This window comes from Neolamprologus brichardi, chromosome 11 (assembly GCF_056152115.1).
Source record: "Neolamprologus brichardi isolate AB-2024 chromosome 11, ASM5615211v1, whole genome shotgun sequence".
NCBI classification, from domain to species: Eukaryota; Metazoa; Chordata; class Actinopteri; order Cichliformes; family Cichlidae; genus Neolamprologus; species Neolamprologus brichardi.
Genome location: NC_142114.1, coordinates 19,895,781 through 19,916,723, shown reverse-complemented (window position 1 = coordinate 19,916,723; position 20,943 = coordinate 19,895,781). Strand labels below are relative to the sequence as shown.

The 20,943-nt window shown below is 39.4% G+C and overlaps 2 protein-coding genes across 2 annotated transcripts; one reads left to right on the top strand and one right to left on the bottom strand.

Moving 5' to 3' along the window:
• Positions 1–823: 823 nt before the first annotated feature.
• On the bottom strand, positions 824–2,356 carry apoa4b.2 (apolipoprotein A4 b, tandem duplicate 2). Its single transcript, XM_006808197.3, has 4 exons — positions 2,261–2,356; positions 2,120–2,171; positions 1,768–1,918; positions 824–1,630 (listed from the first exon to the last, which is right to left on the bottom strand). Exons 2-4 carry the CDS (start codon positions 2,157–2,159, stop codon positions 1,054–1,056), a joined length of 768 nt encoding a protein of 255 aa, XP_006808260.1. The 5' UTR covers positions 2,160–2,171; positions 2,261–2,356; the 3' UTR covers positions 824–1,053.
• A 2,352-nt stretch (positions 2,357–4,708) lies between these two features.
• On the top strand, positions 4,709–6,326 carry LOC102777911 (uncharacterized). The gene is made up of 4 exons (XM_006808196.3): positions 4,709–4,744; positions 4,850–4,901; positions 5,225–5,375; positions 5,493–6,326. Exons 2-4 carry the CDS (start codon positions 4,862–4,864, stop codon positions 6,067–6,069), a joined length of 768 nt encoding a protein of 255 aa, XP_006808259.2. The 5' UTR covers positions 4,709–4,744; positions 4,850–4,861; the 3' UTR covers positions 6,070–6,326.
• Positions 6,327–20,943: the final 14,617 nt, after the last annotated feature.

Sequence of the window (20,943 nt, the reverse complement as noted above, 5' to 3'; positions counted from 1 at the left end):
ATGACACAGCTTTTTTTTTTTGTCTATGTTGTATTTTTTTTTTCAACCGAATTCTGTGTCAAAGTGAGCAAAATTAAAAGTGAGCCAGGAGCTCAAAACATTTTTTTTGTTTTCTCCTATTTTTTTCTTCCATTGTCATACAGTTTTTCTTAAACCAAGATATTATGTTTTAATAATAGTAAGAATAATATTGTAAACTTTAAGCTGATCTTGGAGAGTTAACATTGTGGAGAGTCTGTGACAGCTTGGGGCAGAGCAGAGGAATGTTGTTTGCCATTGGGTAAGGCAGCGTGGGAGCAATCTGGCAGCGGGGATGGAGGCACAAAAGCGAAAACAAAGTGGGAGCTGGAGATGTTTATGAACTTCCAGACTTGCAGAAACAAACCTGAACATGCCCTGTCCAATACCCACAATTTTATCTAACAGGGGTGTGCCGGGGGGCCCAACCTTTGCAAGCAGCCACTGAACAAACAAGAAAGCTTAACCAGTGATTTTTGCTAAATGGCAATGTACAAGCTTCCTTCCAGCTGTCCAAGTAGCCCAAATCTACAAGTAAAACCTCATACAGATCTATGTACTTTATAGCATGAAAAAATTTCTATAATAGCTATTAATGAGTCATCAAATCACCAGTCCTGAGAAAAAGTGCTTTTAAAGCCAACTAACATGAACAAACCATAAATCTCTTAGGTCATGGTACAAATCTTTTTTTTTAAAATTTTGTCTAGTTACTTCTTGTGTTAAATTTTAAAGAAATATATTTTCCAGGTACCCACACTTATCTAACATCACCTTGACTCAAATAAGACAACACGCTCAGAAATTATAGTTTTGCTTTCACTTTATTTTCTACAACATGAAAACTGTTTGTGGTCACAGACCAACACATATTTTTTGTATGTATCAACTTTTTTTAAAACTGTAAATATATCATACAACGTCTGTTTTGTTTTTTTTAAATTCCAGATACCAGGAACATGTCCTTGGTATTTGGAATTCTTTAGATGCACTTTAGATGCACGTTTTTCTATTTCATGTGAGGTGGATGTTAACTTAATTGGCTTTAACAAAGGATTCATAAAGGGAGGTGAGACGAGACTGGAGGTCCTGAGCATATGGGTCCAGCCTTTCCCTCAGCTCATCAACGTAGGGGGTGGCCATTTCTTTCACCTGCTGGGCTCTCTGTGCAATCTGACTCTGCACCCGCTCAGTCAAGGGGGCCACTTTCTCCTTGAAGTCTTGCAGATGCTGGTCCACCTTCAGCTTCAGGTCATCAGTGTAGGGACCAAGCTGAGTCTGCAGGTCTTTCACGCTCTGCTCCAGGCTGGTCTTTAGCTCTTCGCTCTTCTGCGTCAGGGTGGTCCTCAGGGCCTCAGTGTCCAGGGAATCTGTGTAGGTGGCCACCTCCTGTTTGAGCTGCTCAACCTTCTGCTGGACCTGTGTCTGAATGTTGTCAGTGTAAGGCTCGAGCCTCTCTCTGACTGTGCTCAGCTCTTGGATCACACGATCTCTCAACACATCAGCCTCTGTTGTGACTTTGGTGATCAGGTCCTGGGCTGTAGGTGGAAGCTGCTCCTGGAGGGTGACGGCATACTTGTTGGCAGCATCAACACTTTCTGTCAGGCGGGCACTAGATTAAAATAATAAGAAAAAAAAAGATAGTGAATACAAGGCAGCGCAGTTATATTTCTAGCTTATCCTGAATATTTTAGGCAATACTATAATTTGTTGTCTGTTAACATAATTAGCAAGTTTTGTATGATCTACCTGACATCCTGTCCGAACTGAGATGATCTAATCATCTTCACGGTTTCTTCAGCTGTCTGTGTAGCTTTGGCAACATAATCCCAGAAGGCATCAGTCACCACCTCCAGCTGTGGCTTTGGTGCATCAGCATAAAAAAGGTTGGCATTGCAGCCTGTTTAATGGAGACATGAATAAATTCAGAGTAGTGCAGATATTTCAGCTTTGTATATTCACTGGGATTTGACATTTATACAGGTCATATTCACTGAACACCAACGATTTTCTTTATCTTGAGCGGAATAGTTGCTAATTATGTATATATGTTCTCATGAGCCAAAATTTATAGTAGAATAATGATTTTTCTTATACTCACCAGTGAAAACAGCTAGGACGAGCACAGCAAGGACCTTCATGGCTCTTAGACACTGTAACAAGAAAAGACCAGTTAGTTACCACAGCATGTTAACAACACAGTTAACAGTCAAAGAAAGTTTCTTTTAGCTCTCCATCTTACCTGAGTTTGTTAGTGTATCTGTAAGTCCACTTGGTAGTGCTTGTATTAAACTGGTGAGGAACTGAGGCTTATATAGCAAGGCAGACAGCAATGATCACAAAGTCCAAACATTAGTGCTTTGCTGTCACCTTGCCTCACTCAGCTATCTTTGCTGACATCTTGTGCCAGATAATCCATGCAGCACGCCTCTTTGACACGAATACACACTGAGCGTATACCCCAATATACACAAGTACACATTAGTCATCATTTGTGAGTTGTCCATTAAAAAACAAGAAAAAACCAAGAACACCTATTGTCTTCAATTTAAAAACTACTCAAATGCTGTATTTTGATGATTGACCACTGTTAGAGTGATACAAAATCCATAAGTCTAACCTCAACCGACCCACACAGGCTAGTCTGTAATCACTTAGCTGATAGGTTTTTTCCAAGTCAGTGATAATCCTCTGCCAAGACAGATAGAGTCTATCTCTTTAATGTCTTTGTTGTCCTACTTGATTACGTGTACAGTAGGTATTTTATTGTCTCTCTTAGTATTACATTTTGCCAGCAACACTGCTTCTGTGTCAGGGCAGTGTTCAGCAGGCCTATGTGTAAGTCTGACCAAAGGTTAGCAGACTTGAGCACTGTCAGCTTGTGAAGGCCAAAGTAGCTGCGGTTTCACGTCAGACATGCCATAGTCCAATTGCCAGAAACCACTTTAGAGTTCTGAGTATTAATTATTTCATTTTTTCCTGTTGTTCTTCTCTTTTTCTCAAGTGGATGTGTATGAAACTTGAATCTCAATTTTACCAGAATTTTTTTTTTTTTTTTATTGAAAATGGTACCTCTAGAAAGTACTGTGAGTGCAGTTTGACTATTTATAAAGCTGAAAAAAATTGTCTGACAAAAGTACAAATTAACGTTTCCGTCCAACAATCCAATAGATCAATTTTTGAATATGGTCGAACATGAGATTTGCATCGTGGAGGCACAACCAACAAATCTGGAGAAACTGTGTGATGCTTTCATGTCAGTATGGACCAGAATCTCAGAGGAATGTTTCCAGTAGTTGAATATATGCCATGAGGAATTAAGACAGTTCTGTAGGTACAATAGAATCCAATGTCATTGTCTTCTAGGTCTTATCTCTGCAGACCTAGAAGTCTGCACAGACAAGTTATATAATAGTAATAGAAAGAAAGGAAGGAAGTATACTTTATTGATCCCAATGGGGAAATTCCTCTCTGCATTTAACCCATTCACTCTGTGAAGCAGTGGGCAGCCATTGGGCGCCCGGGGAGCAGTGTGTAGGGATGGTACCTTGCTCAGGGGTACCTCAGGGTAGCAGTTCAGTGGATTCAAACCACCGACCTTCCGATCATGGGGCCACCACTCTACCTACTGAGCTATCCCTGCCTATAGGGCTCAGGTCTTACCAACAATATAAACAATATCAGCATCAACTGAAACTACCTGTGGGAGAATAGTTACTTCCACAGGTGTCACTTACTTTTCTAAGCTATAGAAAATCAAACATTTTTACTATGGATAGTGACATTTGGCATATTGTATTATAACTGAATGTAGATTATTAACCTCTACCTTAATATTCCATTAAGGAAATCAAATATCAAACAGTTTCTACTTGTTTTTGACACTAAAAGCAGTACATTTCTCTTTTTAAACCTTATTGTTTTTCAATACTCCTGTGGGTCAATTCATTATGCACAATTCATGATGTACAACATAATGCATACATCTCATAGACAGGTCTTATTTACAGAAAATTGCTTTTAGCGTGCTTCATGTAAATATGTCAGATATGCTTCCACCCTTAATGATTGCTTGTCGTTATGATGAAAATTTTAAGTCATTCCAGAGAGTTGGAAATAACATTTACTTACTCTTTCTTCTAACAGTTTCTTTTAATAACTTAACATACCCCAGTATCTATGCCAATCAAAGGAATAAGGTACCACTATGTCAGTAGCTAAAAAATAATGTACCTATGTACCCTAAGTGAAAGAAAATCTTATTATACATGATTATTTTGAGGTCTTTTTAAACCACAGTTTTCAATTTAAGAAACCATTTAAGCATCTCATACTACTTAAGTCACACTGACCCTCATACAAAGTCCACTAATCTTAGCATACCAAAGTTATCTGAAGTTATCTAGAGGCTGGTAGTGCTGAACAGCAATGTGGGCAGTTAATAAGCCGATGATACCCTAGAGACTTTATAGAGAGGGGTGAGAGAAGAACTAATACAAGATTTATTGTTGAGTGATAAATGTATTCACATTAGGAGAATACTAAAATCCAGAAGTGCTACCACAATAGTAACCAGAAAAAAGTGGTGTTACAACATGGCAAGGACTTCTGGACTTTGTGCTCTTAACTATTACTGTCATCTGACATCAGTATATATACACGGAAGCACTGTTCCAACACACTCACACATACACTAAACCTCAAGAGATACACAAGCCCAAAGCAGGTGAGAATCTCACTATGTTTTAAACAACATTTTAAGAAGCAAATCTAAAAGTTATGACCTTTTTAAGACTACTTAAAACTTAATCAGACTGTTATTGTTTTTCAGCTAGTTGCAGTCATGAAGGTGTTTATGGTACTAGTCGTCGCAGCGCTCTCTGGTAATTTTCAAGCTTCTTAATTATATCCCAAAAACGTGATTCTGTTGATCTGGACGTAGCATTTTCACTGAAAGAATCCAAGTGTCAGCCAGTTGGATGAGTCTCTCACAGAGACTAAAGAAGTCACTTGGATGAATGACAAAACCTTTTTCTCACTGAAAACGCTACATCCAGATGAACACAATCAACTTTTTGTGATTTCCTTACCTGGATGATTGAGCATGCATCAAGACTTTCTGATTATAGTTCAAAGTTAATGGCAATGGCAATAATTAACTGAACATCTGTACTGTTCTCACACCACGCGTGTTTCCATCCAACAGGCTGCCATGCCAACCTTTTCTATGCTGATGCTCCCAAGCCACAGTTGGAAGTGCTGAGCGATGTTTTCTGGGATTACATTGCCAAGGCCACACAGACAGCTGATGATACACTCCAGATGATAAGAAACTCTCCAATTGGACAAGAAGTCAAGTAAGTTCTTTGACACACTGCACTAGCATGACTGGCCCTATGATGAGCATATGCCTCATGACTGTTATTGGGTCATTCAAGCCACTGATGATCTGGCAATCACTATCTGTCCTCTAGTGCCCGGCTGACAGAAAGCGCTGACTTAGCCAGCAAGTATGCAGTCACCCTCCAGGAACAGCTTCAGCCTGCAGCCCAGGACCTGATCACCAAAGTTACCACAGAGGCTGATGTGTTGAGAGAACGTGTCACGCAGGAACTAAACACAGTCAAGGAGAAGCTCCAGCCCTACACTGAGAACATGCAGATCCAGGTTCATCAGAGAGTGGAGCAGCTCAAGCAAGAGTTGGTTACTTATGCAGATTCCCTGGACTCTGAAGCCCTAAGGACCACCCTGATGCAGAAGAGTGAGGAGCTAAAGACCAGCTTGGAGAAGAGTGTAAAGGATCTGCAGTCTCAACTGGGTCCCTACACAGATGACCTGAAGCAGAAAGTGGACCAGCACCTGCGGGACTTCCAAAAACGTGTTGCCCCTATGACTGAAAAAGTCCATGTAGAGCTCACTCACAGAGCGCACCTGGTGAAACAAATGGTTGCCCCTTATGCAGAAGACCTTAAGGAAAAGCTCGACCCCTATGCCCAAGACCTCCAGGCCCAACTCATGTCCCTCTACCAGTCCTTTGTCAACACAAACTAAGTCACCCTCCATCTACTATATCATTTTCAAAGACTTGCTGGTCTACCTCTGTTTTGAAGAAATACAATAATTGAATATCTGACAATATTAAAGTCTTTGCACCCCACCCTCCACCACATTATTTATGGATAAGTGCAAACATATTAAAACAAATCCCTGCACTTATCAAAAATGTAAATATTCAGTTTTTATTGTGTTGTGACGTTTGAAACTGTGACCCTTTTGTAATTTCACTAAGTTATCTGAAATAAATACAAAAATCTGGAAATTATTCATCTGGCTAACTTTTGTATCGACTTCTCTCTTTTACACAAAGTGAAACTCTAGAAAGAAATCTCATCACGATCTTGTTTCAACACAAACTATGACAAAGTATGATGAGAAGTGGTTCTGAAAGCACACAACAGTGAATTCTTCCATGTGTTTGAGTGATGCACAAATAGATGGAGGGACCACACGGGGTCACAAGAAACAGTAGTGTGTGTGTGTGTGTCTCTTCATGCATGTGTTTGCTTTTTTTTTCTTTCTTTTTTTTCCCCCAGGAGGCAAAAAGTATTTTGACTCCAATGTCTTAACATGTCCTGGCTTCTGCAAGAGTTTCGGCTTCTAGTTTTCCCAGAGGCACTTTTGTTCTTCTCAATGCTTGCCATTAAAACTACACATTACATATATCAACAGCAAAACTAAAAAAAAAGCTGACCAATGTAATCCAAGTGACTAAGAAGTTAATCCCTTCGATTCAAAGAATTTAGGATTTTAGATTGTCATGAAATTTGACATATTTTGCATTTATTGAACCCCCCACCCCCCACAAAACCCTGAAACTGTGCATCATCCTGTTGTTGTAACTGTATAACGCCTGGTCTTATCCCTCTTATCTTGCCCCTACTGACAGTGCCAGCATCCAACGTGGAGGGTCAGAGTCCAATAACAATAACAACGCATTCACATGCACACACAACACACACGAAACATCTGTTTCCTGATTATTTACTACTGCTCTGCTTTGTTTTTGACTGATTCAATGGGCAATTTACTTGTATGTCTAAAGGTCTGTCCTACATAAATAAATCTAAATCCTTAGCATCCATTCTTCCCTAAATGCAGTTAGTGATAAGGATTGCATTCAATGAGAGACACGCTCCTCAAATTGCTATAAAAGCTCCGTGAGACTTTTGAAATGCAAATCTGATCACAAATATTTGTGTTTCAGCCTGTCTTTATACCTCATTAGCACTTGTGTGGGGAGCAAAAAGAACTATTCAGATTCTCTTATCAGTCAAAATGGCCAAAAGGTATTGTTAAGGAGCCTTTGCTGGTATCTGCTCCCATTAAACTCTACAACACAGTCCACTAGGTTCTTTTTTTCTTTTTTTCCCCCGAACAAGACACATCTTGCCTTGTACACCACGAAAGCAAACAGCGATCTGATTTTGTTTTGATGTAGATAACAGGTTGTTACTAGACCTTTTCTTCTCTGATTGACAAGCAGTGATAAGATAAGTATCGCACGTCATTGGATCATTAGAAATGATCTCAGGTCATGGCGTTTGTTTCTCAATCATATGAATATGGCCATGCTTTAGAGCAGTGTTGTTATGAAGAGACGTTCTTGACAAGAAAGAAAAATCTAACATAACAATTTCACCTAGTACCTGGAATTTAGAATCATTTGAAATTGCCATGAGAAAACTGTTGTATGCAACATATCATCATTTTCACATTTTCCATGCCAGTGTTTAAACCTCCAAATGTACCTCTGCTGGAAACGTTTGGTTACAGCTCTGGAAGTTTTCAGAGTCCCCTATAAATACATCATAAAACAACCTCATATGTTTTTGTGGGTTTTTTTTTTAATTTTCTGCAAGTTTTCAGAGTATATTAAGGAAAACTAACTAAATATGGATTTTTTTTTTAATAATTTAGGCAATGATCAATTATTTAAATATTTGATTTACCACTTTGTGCAACTAAACATTTACATTGATCAGTCCTAGTCACCAGCCTAGAGGAACACATTCAATTCTGCCATGCTGGTGTTTTCCTGACATGGGCAGCTTGTCCAGAACCCTTCAGGTCATGGTTTTGACCAGAACATTTCAAAGCACTGACTTTTAGTTTTCTTTGCCCCAAGAGGATGTTGTCTTATTGTATGGCCCATTTTCTATCTTGAATTTCCTCCCTTTGTACACAGTCTAGCTTTGCCGTTCCCACGTGATGGCTATCAAGTATCTTGGTCCTGTGCCCAAGATGGCACCAGTGTGTTGGGCTTGCCATCTAGCTCTGTTCCTGCTGTGTTTGTTTGTGCTATTTAGGCTATTTTTTATGTGCTTGAGTTTACTCTCTTTTAGCGTACACTCGCCAAACCTGTGTCTGTGCCTACACAAAAATATGGGATCTTGTTTTAACTCGCGGTTTACCGGTCTTTAACTTAGAGGTCTGTGATGCTGTATGGCTGGACCATAAGCCTGTCTTGAGGTTTCCCTTTCTTGTACTAAAGTTAATCCTCCTGCTGTTGCTCAGAGCGGTGGTATTTTTAACCCATCCACTGCTGGTCAGTTCTCTGTTGTTTTTAATCAGAACAGCAGCTTTCCTGATTCTATATTTAATGATCCAGAAGAGCTCAGCTCATGGTTTTACTCAGTCGGTGGCCCCCTTTAAGCTGAAGGGTTCAGGTCTGAATGAAGCCACCCGTGCTGTCAGAAGAAAGTGTAGGAGAGCTGAACGTAAATGGAAGAAGGATAAACTTCAGCTTTCATACCAAATATTACAGTTTTACTGGAATTCATATCAGAAAACTGTTAAGAGAAAACATTTTGCTGCTATTATTCAGGCAAATTCCTGTAAGCCTCACGCCTTATTTAAAACTATTGACACGGTCCTCTAAGCTCTACAGACTGTTGGTGTTGACTCCCCACAGGTAATTTGTGAAAACTCTTTCTGAGTTTAAAACTCTTCTTAAAACATATTTATATGCTGAAGCCTTTGGCTCTCTTTTAGGGGTTGGCTCAATTTATTTTAACATGTTTTATTTGATTTTATTCATTTATTTATTTATTTTATTTTATCTTATCTTATTTTTATTTCATTGTGGTTATGCTATTTGTGTATGTACAGCAGTTTGTGAACCCTGGTTTTATTTTAAATTGCTTTATAAATAAAGCTGTTATGATATGGTAATAAATCTTATTTGTTCATGGTTTGTTCATAATTTGTTTTCTGCTATTAAAATCAGAATATGTATGAATATCAATAGTACAACTTTCCTACATGACTGTCATTCTATTTGTTGAAATTACTTGATTTGCCTTTTTTTTTATATAACTCCTACTCCTACAGGCTTAAATTCTTCGATATGTACAGATATAATACTCAAATACATACCGCATACTTGGTCATTTTCCTTAACAAACCTTCAAGTCTAATACTTTTGTTACATTGTTACATATTACTTTTTAGGTCATATCAATTTGTCAATCATAAAAGAAAAAAACAACAACATTAAAAGCTTTTCCTAGCAACTACAATGCCCCATGTGACACTGTAAACATGAAGGTTTTCTGTCCTAAAACAAGGTTACACTGCCATCGAGTGGTAAAGTTTGGACACACCTTCTCATTCAATGTTTTTTCTTTATTTTCACTGCTTTCTACACTGTAGATACATACTGATGACATAAATTATATGAATTGTAGCAAAGAAAAAATTGATAAATAAATATGAATATGTTTTATATTTTATATTCCTCAAAGTAGATAACCTTTGCTTTTTTTGGCATTGCTGCAAACCCTTGGCTTTCTCTCAATGAGCTTCATGATGTAGTCACCTGATATGGTTTCAACTTTACAGCTCTGCCTTGTCAGGGTTCATTTGTGGAATTTCTTGTCTTCTTAATGGATTTGGGACCATCAATTGTGTTTTGCTGAAGTCAGGTTGGTACACAGCTGACAGCCCTATTTAACAACTCTTAGAATACATATTATGGTAAGAACCAATCAGCTAAGTAACGAGAAACAACAGTCCATCATTACTTTAAGAACTGAAGGTCAGTCAGTCCAGAAAATTGCTAAAACTTTGAATGTGTCCCCATGTGCAGTCCTAAGAATCATTCAGCACTACGACGAAACTGGCTCACAATGAGGACCACCCGAGGAAAGGAACACCAGGAATCACCTCTGCTGCTGAGGATAAATTCATCAGAGTCACCAGTGTCAGATATCACAAGTTAGCAGTGCCCAGATAAATGCCACACAGAGTTCTAGTAGCAGACACATCTCTATATCAACTGATCAGAGGAGACTGTGTGAATCAGGCCTTTATGGTCAGCTGGTCAGCAAAAGAATGCGTAAATGCTGGTAGTTTGACTGCAAAAAAACCCCATTTTCCTTATTCTTCAGAATGGAAAATAGCACGTCATTGTCTTGCCATGCCTTTTGTCATTGTTGCATGTCATGATAGCTCCTACTGAGAATTCTCAGTACAAAACTAGGTTAAACTACATCACCATAAGTGCACATGATGTTGATATGAAGCATTATTTTATTGGACCATTAATAATTATTAATAAAAGCTTATTTTATCCTTTTAATAATTTTATTGAGCAAATAAACCATTATTTACTAAATGTTATACAAATTTGTTGTTATTGTAAAATGTAAATAAAATAATGTTTTTAGTGGTTCAAATTTCTGGACTGCAGTTAGGTCAGGTTAAGATGCACACAAATGTTGCTGTACAAAGTTAGATGATTACAAGTACAACAAGTTAAACTTATCAAATTTACAAAGAATAAAGCTGTAATGTTAATTAAATTAAATTAAAATATAACTATACAATGAAAATGCACTCTTTGAAATTGAACTCATACATTTTCACAGTTTGTTTCAATAGGTACACATTTGAGCTTTTTCCACATGCCTGCCTCTCATATTATTCAAACTTAATCAAACTACATCCTCAATATTTAGGATGCAAATTTAAAATTTGCAAAGTAAAACATTTTGTCAATGGATAATAATAATTTCTTTTGAACATAATTTTGAATGCACAGAAAATAGGCAGAGATTATTGGTACTGAGTGTGTGCGGGCAAAATAAAATGGCAGCAAATTTAAAAAAAAACTTATTTCAATGCTTGCAATGATGGTAGTTCACCATATCAACATTACCTCTATTTTTTATTATTCAAAATTATACCAAAAGCCAGAATAAGGCCTTGCCTATTAGATCTATTCTGTGTTAACCAATAAAGTTGGTCGCCTCTTTGTATGTTTGCAGATGGGTTCTTTCTGTTCTAGAACAATGCCTATCTTTGCTCTAACAAAGGGAAATAATTTTATCTGAGTGTTTCAACAGTGTTTTTCTGTGTAATGACAATCATCCACCACATCAGAGATGTTTGTGCAAATTACCAGCATTAACACTTACCATTACTCCCCTTTCCAGGAACCCACATATGGACATGAGCCTTTATTTATCTCTGATGCACATCTCTCATTCCTTTCACATTTTTACAGCCAGTGGTCTGTCCTTGTATTCTGTTTGTTTTCGGGGGGGGGGGGGCAAGCATAGGCACTCGCACCTATGTTAAACTCTATTAACATGATGAATATTCATAGATCTTTGTTTTACTTTTACTGTGTTTTTTACTAAATCTGAGTGATACCTTCCTCACGTGTGAGCTAGTCTAAATCATGTGGCTCTAAAGCAGACAGACATACAATGCCTTAACTAAAGGGGAAGAAAAACAAAAGACAAAAAAAACAAACAAAACAAGTGCAAATGAGGATGTTGCTTCAAAGAATGTGGAACAGCTTGGTCTCAAAACAAGATAAAATTCTTCCCTTTAGGTGTCAGAAAGGTGAACAGACCGCTGTCACACCCGTCATTGGTTTTTGTTATTATACGGTGTCATGGCAGCTGCTACTGCGAATTCTGAGTGCATTAGTGTTAACTGTCGAAAGGGTTGTGTGACAAAGTTTAGAAATGTAAAAACATCAAATGAAGTGGTTCACAAGTGAAATATGACTGAAAATAAATGTTAATATAAACAAGGTTTTGCCTTTGTATGCAGGTTCTATAAATAATACATATATATATATATATATATATATATATATATATATATATATATATATATATATATATATATATATATATATATATATATATATATATATATATATATATATATATATATGTATATATATATATATACGAAGCAAACACTGGGCTGGAAGGAATGAACTGCACATAAAAATAAAATCCATATAAAAAAACACCCAGCACGCCCCTGTGGGCGGTTTATCCTTCAAGCTCGGGTCCTCTACCAGAGGCCTGGGAGCTTGAGGGTCCTGCGCAGTATCTTAGCTGTTCCCAGGACTGCGCTCTTCTGGACAGAGATCTCCGATGTTATTCCCGGGATCTGCTGGAGCCACTCGCCTAGCTTGGGAGTCACCACACCTAGTGTTCCGATTACCACGGGGACCACCGTTACCTTCACCCTCCACATCCTCTCGAGCTCTTCTCTGAGCCCTTGGTATTTCTCCAGCTTCTCGTGTTCCTTCTTCCTGATATTGCTGTCATTCGGAACCGCTACATCGATCACTACGGCCGTCTTCTTCTGTTTGTCTACCACCACTATGTCCGGTTGGTTAGCCACCACCATTTTGTCCGTCTGTATCTGGAAGTCCCACAGGATCTTAGCTCGGTCATTCTCCACCACCCTTGTGGGCATTTCCCATTTTGACCTCGGGACTTCCAGGTTATACTCGGCACAGATGTTCCTGTACACTATGCCGGCCACTTGGTTATGGCGTTCCATGTACGCCTTGCCTGCTAGCATCTTGCACCCTGCTGTTATGTGCTGGATTGTCTCTGGGGCATCTTTACACAGCCTGCACCTGGGGTCTTGCCTGGTGTGATAGACCCCAGCCTCTATGGATCTTGTACTCAGAGCTTGTTCTTGTGCTGCCATGATTAGTGCCTCTGTGCTATCTTTCAGTCCAGCTTTGTCCAGCCACTGGTAGGATTTCTGGATATCAGCCACCTCCTCTATCTGCCGGTGGTACATACCGTGCAGGGGCCTGTCCTTCCATGATGGTTCCTCGTCTCCCTCCTCTTTCTTGGGTTTCTGCTGCCTGAGGTATTCACTGAGCACGCTGTCAGTTGGGGCCATCTTCGTGATGTATTCTTGGATGTTCGTTGTCTCATCCTGGATTGTGGTGCTGACACTCACCAGTCCCCGGCCCCCTTCCTTCCGCTTAGCGTACAGCCTCAGGGTGCTGGACTTGGGGTGAAACCCTCCATGCATGGTAAGGAGCTTTCTTGTCTTTATGTCAGTGGCTTCTATCTCCTCCTTTGGCCAGCCTATTACCCCAGCAGGGTACCTGATCACGGGCAGGGCGTACGTGTTGATGGCCCGGATCTTGTTCTTACCGTTCAACTGACTCCTCAGGACTTGCCTGACCCTCTGCAGGTACTTGGTGGTTGCAGCTTTCCTAGCGGCCTCTTCATGGTTCCCAGTCGCCTGCGGGATCCCCAGGTACTTGTAACTGTCCTCTATGTCTGCAATGTTGCCTTCTGGTAGTTCAATCCCTTCAGTTCTGACTACCTTCCCTCTCTTTGTTACCATCCGACTACACTTCTCCAGCCCGAACGACATTCCAATGTCATTACTGTATAGCCTGGTAGTGTGGATCAGTGAATCGATGTCTCGTTCACTCTTGGCATACAGCTTGATGTCATCCATGTACAGGAGGTGGCTGACAACTGCTCCATTCCGTAGTCGGTATCCGTAGCCAGTCTTGTTAATGATCTCACTGAGGGGGTTCAGGCCTATGCAGAACAGCAGTGGGGACAGAGCATCTCCTTGGTAGATCCCGCACTTGATGGTGACTTGTGCTATGGGCTTGGAGTTGGCCTCTAGTGTTGTACGCCACATTCCCATTGAGTTCCTGATGAAGGCTCTTAGGGTCCCATTGATCTTGTACAATTCTAGGCATTCCAGTATCCAGCTGTGGGGCATTGAGTCATAGGCCTTCTTGTAATCAATCCAGGCAGTGCAGAGGTTGGTCAGTCTGGTCTTGCAGACTTGGCTGACTGTTCTGTCTACCAGTAGCTGGTGTTTTGCACCTCTGGTATTCTTGCCAATTCCTTTCTGTGTCCCGCTCATGTATTGACCCATGTGCCTGTTCATCTTAGCCAATATGATGCCTGACAGGAGCTTCCATGTAGTACTGAGGCAGGTTATTGGTCGGTAGTTGGAGGGGACTGGTCCCTTCTTGGGGTCCTTGGGGATCAGGACCGTCCGACCTTCGGTTAGCCATTCCGGGTGTCCCTCGTTAACTAGCAGCTGGTTCATTTGTTCTGCCAGACGCTCGTGGAGTGCAGTCAGCTTCTTTAGCCAGTAGGCGTGAACCATGTCGGGCCCTGGTGCTGTCCAACTCTTCATACTGGAGATCCTTTCTTGGATATCTGCCACTGTGATGGTTACTGGACCCTGTTCAGGGAGGTCGCTATGGTCTGCCCTCAGATCCACTAGCCACTGAGCATTGCCGTTATGGGTTGCTCCTTCTCCCATATGCTCTTCCAGTATTGCTCCGTCTCCAGCCTTGGTGGTGCTGTTCTCTTATTATTGTTCCCTTGCCACTGAGAGTACACCTTTGCTGGTTCTGTGGAGAACAGCTGGTTTATTCTCCTGCCTTCTATCTCTCTGGTGTACCTCCTCAAGCGGCTGGCCAAGGCTGTGAGTCTTTGCTTGGCAGTTTCCAAGGCCTCAGGTTTGGACAGCTTGCTGTATTTCTTATGCACCTTCTTTGTCGCACCTTTCTGCAACTCCATTAGTTGGCTAACCTCCCTCCGTGCTACTTTGATCTTGCCCTCTAGCCTCCTTCTCCATGGAGGGTACTGCCCCGTGTGGCTGTTCAACTTGTAGCCAAGCATCTCACTGATCACTGCTGCCGTATTGTAGATCAGCTTGTTAGTGTCGGTAATCGTGGTTGTAGGTATTGTCCGTAGTGCTGCATTAACATCCTCTAGCAGACCTTCTGAGGGTACTTCACGTAATCTTGGTAACCGGCTTCGGGGGATCCAGGTTTCAAGCTTGGCCATGATCCTATATTTCAGGTCAGTTCCTCTCACACTCAACGATCCTTCTCCTACCGCACTTGGGGCTTTGTACCCAATCTCGGGTGGGGGTGATGATATCTCCCCCCTTAACCTGGTGTCCTGACTCCTCCTTGCCGTAGCATTTATGTTGTACCTCGTCAATCTCTAGCTGTGAAAGCAGTCCCTTCTTTCGAATGTTGGAACACTGAGCTACTAGTTGTTTCGCCGTCATTGTGGATGTTGGGAATCGAAGAATCCATAGGTCCCTCATCCTATTCATGTAGCCCCTTCCGCCGGGGTTACTTGCGTAGTAGCATTCCAACAACGCCCTGTTTTCGTCTCTTGCCCACCGATGCCTTCTTGTTCCAGTAGCCCACTTCTCGTCAGGGTGCCCTGGTTCCTCAACACCTGACGCGGACCTTGTTGATCCGGGCGACGTATATATATATATATATATATATATATATATATATATATATATATATATATATATATATATATATATATATATATTTTTTTTTATATATATATATATATATATATATATATATACACACACACACACATACAATTATTATTGTATTTAAGATTTTGGATTTTATTTTTATGTGCAGTTCAGTCCTTACAGTCCCGTGTTTGCTTCGTGGCATTAAGAAAGTAGTGTGTGCTGCCAAGGGGAGGCATGGGCTTTCATTTTTATTTTTTTTTTTGGTAGTCTGCACACGTGTGTACTTTCACTTGATGTATAGTTATACACACAGATTAAAAACAATCAAAGGATTTTTATTTGTATTTGGGAAAATTCACAGTCACATAAGTTCATTTTTTATGATCTATGTATACTTTACTTCTAAGCACATGTTTGAGTCCTGATTCCAAATGTTTAGAACCACATTTGGGTCCTCAATAATATAACAAAGCAAAAGGCTTGAGGCATACACACTGAAAAAAAGGGATTGGCCAGCTATTGGATTTATGTAAGTGCCTCATGCATTAAAGTTAAGTGTAACTCTATATTGTAGAAACTACTTAAGATGCAGAGAGGGTAGATTAAATTGTCCATATCATGTTTGAGTGAAGTAAGTCAATAATATAGCAATGTTCAATCCCACAACATCGCATGGGATTTCAGTCTCGTACGCTTTGGACCGTGGTTTGACGAAGGCATCCATCTCAGTCAAGTCGAGCAGCCGCCTCAAACACCCAATTTACTTTTTTGGTAAACTGAAAGAAGTAAATTGGGTGGTTGTTACATTAAAAAACTCTACCTTTTAATTTGAACACAAAAATGTCATGTTTCTATCTTGAACGTAATTAAATCATGTAGGATCTATATGAAAATTAACAACTTAAATTGTTCTTGTTGAGATGATCTGATACAATCTAGTAAGAGTGGTTAGTTGCTGAACTCATGAAATTAACAAGATCACATGAGATTTCAAACTACAGCAAAACACTGAAGTTATAAGAGGCAGACAACTACACACACACCACGTGTATGATATTGCTTTTTATTGTGGTTTAACCTGTCAAGGTTGAAAATGTAAAGAAAGTTCTGCATCACCCCTTGAAATAATAGCTTTCCTACTTTTGGTGATCCTATATTGGTGGCATGGTGGTTAGTGTTGTTGCCTCACAGTAAGAAGGTCCTGGGTTCAAATCCACAATTTGACATGAATGGTTGTTTGTCTCTGTGATAGACTGGGGAGCTGGCCAGGCTGTACCCTGCCTAGTGACCTATCACTTCAGGGTTATGCCCTTGCAACCAGGCTAAAGATAGGAGTATTGTAGATCCATTCAGTTTTTATGGTAACCAGACTCTAGACTTTGTTGAACATTATGTAATATGAAGACAACATGTAGTATTTAAGTGACCATGTAGTACCGGGGTAAAAGTTATTGAATAGTGTTGAAATAAAATGACAAAATTGTGAAGGATTAAAATATTCCAAGAGCTCAACTTACTTCATCTAAACATGTTTCAATCGCATTTTCTGAACACAAAATGTACAGGTTTATTGAATAGGAATAAGTTGTGCTGATTTAACTTATTTGTCTAAGTTTCTGCCAAAGTAAAACATTTGTGTGCAATGTGCACTATTGAATCAAGTGAATCCACCATGGCCTTTTTTCCAGTGCAGAATAGAAAAGTAACCCTTACGTTGTGGTTTCCAGTATTTCTGGTTTATCATTGCATTTCTGCATAGAGAACGTGTCACAGTACATTAGTCAGCAGGGCATTTTTAGGCACAGACCTGTATCTGTTTTACAACTTCTTGAAGAAAAAAAAACCCTGTTATTAACCCTGTTATTTGTTGAATCTAAAAAGTGTTAGAATACTGCTTGAATTCTCTGATGCACATCTCTCATTCCTTTCACATTTTTACAGCCAGTGGTCTGCAGTCAAATCACATCCTCAATATTTAGGATGCAAATTTAAAATTTGCAAAGTAAAACATTTTGTCAATGGATAATAATAATTTCTTTTGAACATCATTTTGAATGCACAGAAAATAGGCAGAGATTATTGGTACTGAGTGTGTGCGGGCAAAATAAAATGGCAGCAAATGAAAAAAAAAAACTTATTTCAATGCTTGCAATGATGGTAGTTCGCCATATCAACATTACCTCTATTTTTTATTATTCAAAATTATACCAAAAGCCAGAATAAGGCTTTACCTATTACATCTATTCTGTGTTAACCAATAAAGTTGGTCGCCTCTTTGTATGTTTGCAGATGGGTTCTTTCTGTTCTAGAACAATGCCTATCTTTGCTCTAACATAGGGAAATAATTTTATCTGAGTGTTTCAACAGTGTTTTTCTGTGTAACGACAATCATCCACCACATCAGAGATGTTTGTGCAAATTACCAGCATTAACACTTACCATTATTCCCCTTTCCAGGAACCCACATATGGACATGAGCCTCTATTTATCTCTGATGCACATCTCTCATTCCTTTCACATTTTTACAGCCAGTGGTCTGTCCTTGTATTCTGTTTGTTTTCGGGGGGGTGGGGGCAAGCATAGGCACTCGCACCTATGTTAAACTCTATTAACATGATGAATATTCATAGATCTTTGTTTTACTTTTACTGTGTTTTTTACTAAATCTGAGTGATACCTTCCTCGCGTGTGAGCTAGTCTAAATCATGTGGCTCTAAAGCAGAGTGCAAATAAGGATGTTGCTTCAAAGAATGTGGAACAGCTTGGTCTCAAAACAAGATAAAATTCTTTCCTTTAGGTGTCAGAAAGGTGAACAGACCGCTGTCACACCCGTCATTGGTTTTTGTTATTATACGGTGTCATGGCAGCTGCTACTGCGAATTCTGAGTGCATTAGTGTTAACTGTCGAAAGGGTTGTGTGATAAAGTTTAGAAATGTAAAAACATCAAATGAAGTGGTTCACAAGTGAAATATGACTGTTAATAAATGTTAATATAAACAAGGTTTTGCCTTTGTATGCAGGTTCTATAAATAAACAAATATATATATATATACACAATTATTATATTTAAGATTTTGGATTTTTTTTTTTATGTGCAGCTCATTCCTTCCAGCCCCGTGTTTGCTTCGTGGCATTAAGAAAGTAGTGTGTGCTGCCAAGGGGAGACATGGGTTTTAATTTTTGGTAGTCTGCACACGTGTGTACTTTCACTTGATGTATAGTTTTACACACAGTTAGTAAAGCTGGAAGTTTCACACTTTAGACATTGACATTATGGTAATGGTAATGGCCTGTATTTGTATAGCGCTTTACTAGTCCCTAAGGACCCCAAAGCGCTTTACACAACCAGTCATCCACCCATTCACACACACATTCACACACTGGTGATGGCAAGCTACATTGTAGCCACAGCCACCCTGGGGCACACTGACAGAGGCGAGGCTGCCGGACACTGGCGCCACCGGACCCTCTGACCACCACCAGGAGGCAACGGGTGAAGTGTCTTGCCCAAGGACACAACGACCGAGACTGTCCAAGCTGGGGCTCGAACCGGCAACCTTCCGATTACAAGGCGAACTCCCAACTCTTGAGCCACGATCGCCACGATCTGATTAAAAACAATCAAAGGATTTTTATTTGTATTTGGGAAAATTCACAGTTACATATAAGTTCACTTTTTTAAGAGCTATGTATACTTTACTTCTAAGCACATGTTTGAGTCCTGATTCCAAATGTTTAGAACCACATTTGGGTCCTCAATAATGTAGCAAAGCAAAAGCCTTGATGCATACAGAATAGAAAAGTACCCTTTACGTTGAGGTTTCCAGTATTTCTGGTTTATCATTGCATTTCTGCACGGAGATCGTGTCACAGTACATTAGTCAGCAGGGCATTTGTAGGCACAGACCTGTATCTGTTTTACAACTTCTTGAAAAAAAAACCCCTGTTATTAATGTGCCTTGGTTAAATCTGAAAAGTGTTAGAATACTGGTTGAAATTTTCTTTTTTCCATTTTTGCCAACAGTTTTTGCTAATCTATTACTTGCCAGTAATAGATTAGTCAGAATCTGGCAGTAAAAAAATATTGTTTGATTGTCTTTTAGACACATTTCAATTTTATAAAGCAGAACTGTGATAAAGTAGCCGCTTTCTGAATGCTTCCTCACAGAACAACTGTCCAGGCTGAACATGTCCTTACTCAGTGTGTGGCAAATGGTTTTATCCTTTTATCATAATATACAAGGAAACTTCTTGTATTATCTTTGTCAGACTATAATTAACAAGTTATTTTGTGTTCTGATTGCTCTAACTTTTACTGTTTACTTGTTTACACCCTGTTAATTTTCCATGCTTGAAGAAGAACAAATCAGAAAAATGAGTTGGTGAAAATTGATAAGGGATTCCTGACCAGGCATCAGACTGAGAGTTGGGAGCAAGAGTGTGTTGTTGTTGTTGTTGTTGTTGTAGCTTCCGTAACAAGTGTAATAACCCATCTTCCTTCAAGCCTGGATTTAATGGAGGGTGACATTATGATAGTAAGCAATCCTGGAAAATCCTTGAAATAACGTCCTACTGTCTAAGTTAAATAGTCTTTATCATAGCAGTAAGTCATGGTCACAATTAAAATCAACACTTTAAAGTTTAACTTTTAAATACAACAAGTAACTATGGATTATATTGATAATTAATTTCATTAACTACCATTTTTGAATATTGTGACTGGTATATTGTGACTTCCAGGAGATGTAATATTCTGGAAGCCCTGGATGTAGAACACAAGTGCATAAAATCCACAGTGTCATCTTAGAGTAGAACAGACACTCAGCATGATAAATAACACATATGCAAAGAGATATGGATTATTGGGTGATCATTAGCTGCCTGGAACAGAAAGCTGCAAACAAGTCGAACAGAGAATCACTGGATCTGGATCTGGAAGCTTGTAATGGAGGATATAAGTACATTGTAGTTGCTATGGATCATTTCACCCAACAAGTCAGCAAAAACTGGAGCTGAAAAGATCTTTGTAGACTTTGTACTCAAGTATCATCATCAGGGAAATAAGTTGGCCATTATGGAACAATATTGCAGCATCCAAGCCTGACAGACAAAGCCTTGTTATACAACTGAAAACAGTCAAAGTTGAGAGATTTCATTGATCAGTCCTCTTTTTAAACATTTTTACAAATAAAAGAAAACAGAAGATTTGATGAAGTAGATGACTTAGATCCATAGCCACAGCCAACTCACACAACAAAATATTTGTTTCACAGCAGAGACAGATGAAAGATAATATAGTACCTTAGGTCATCTATCAA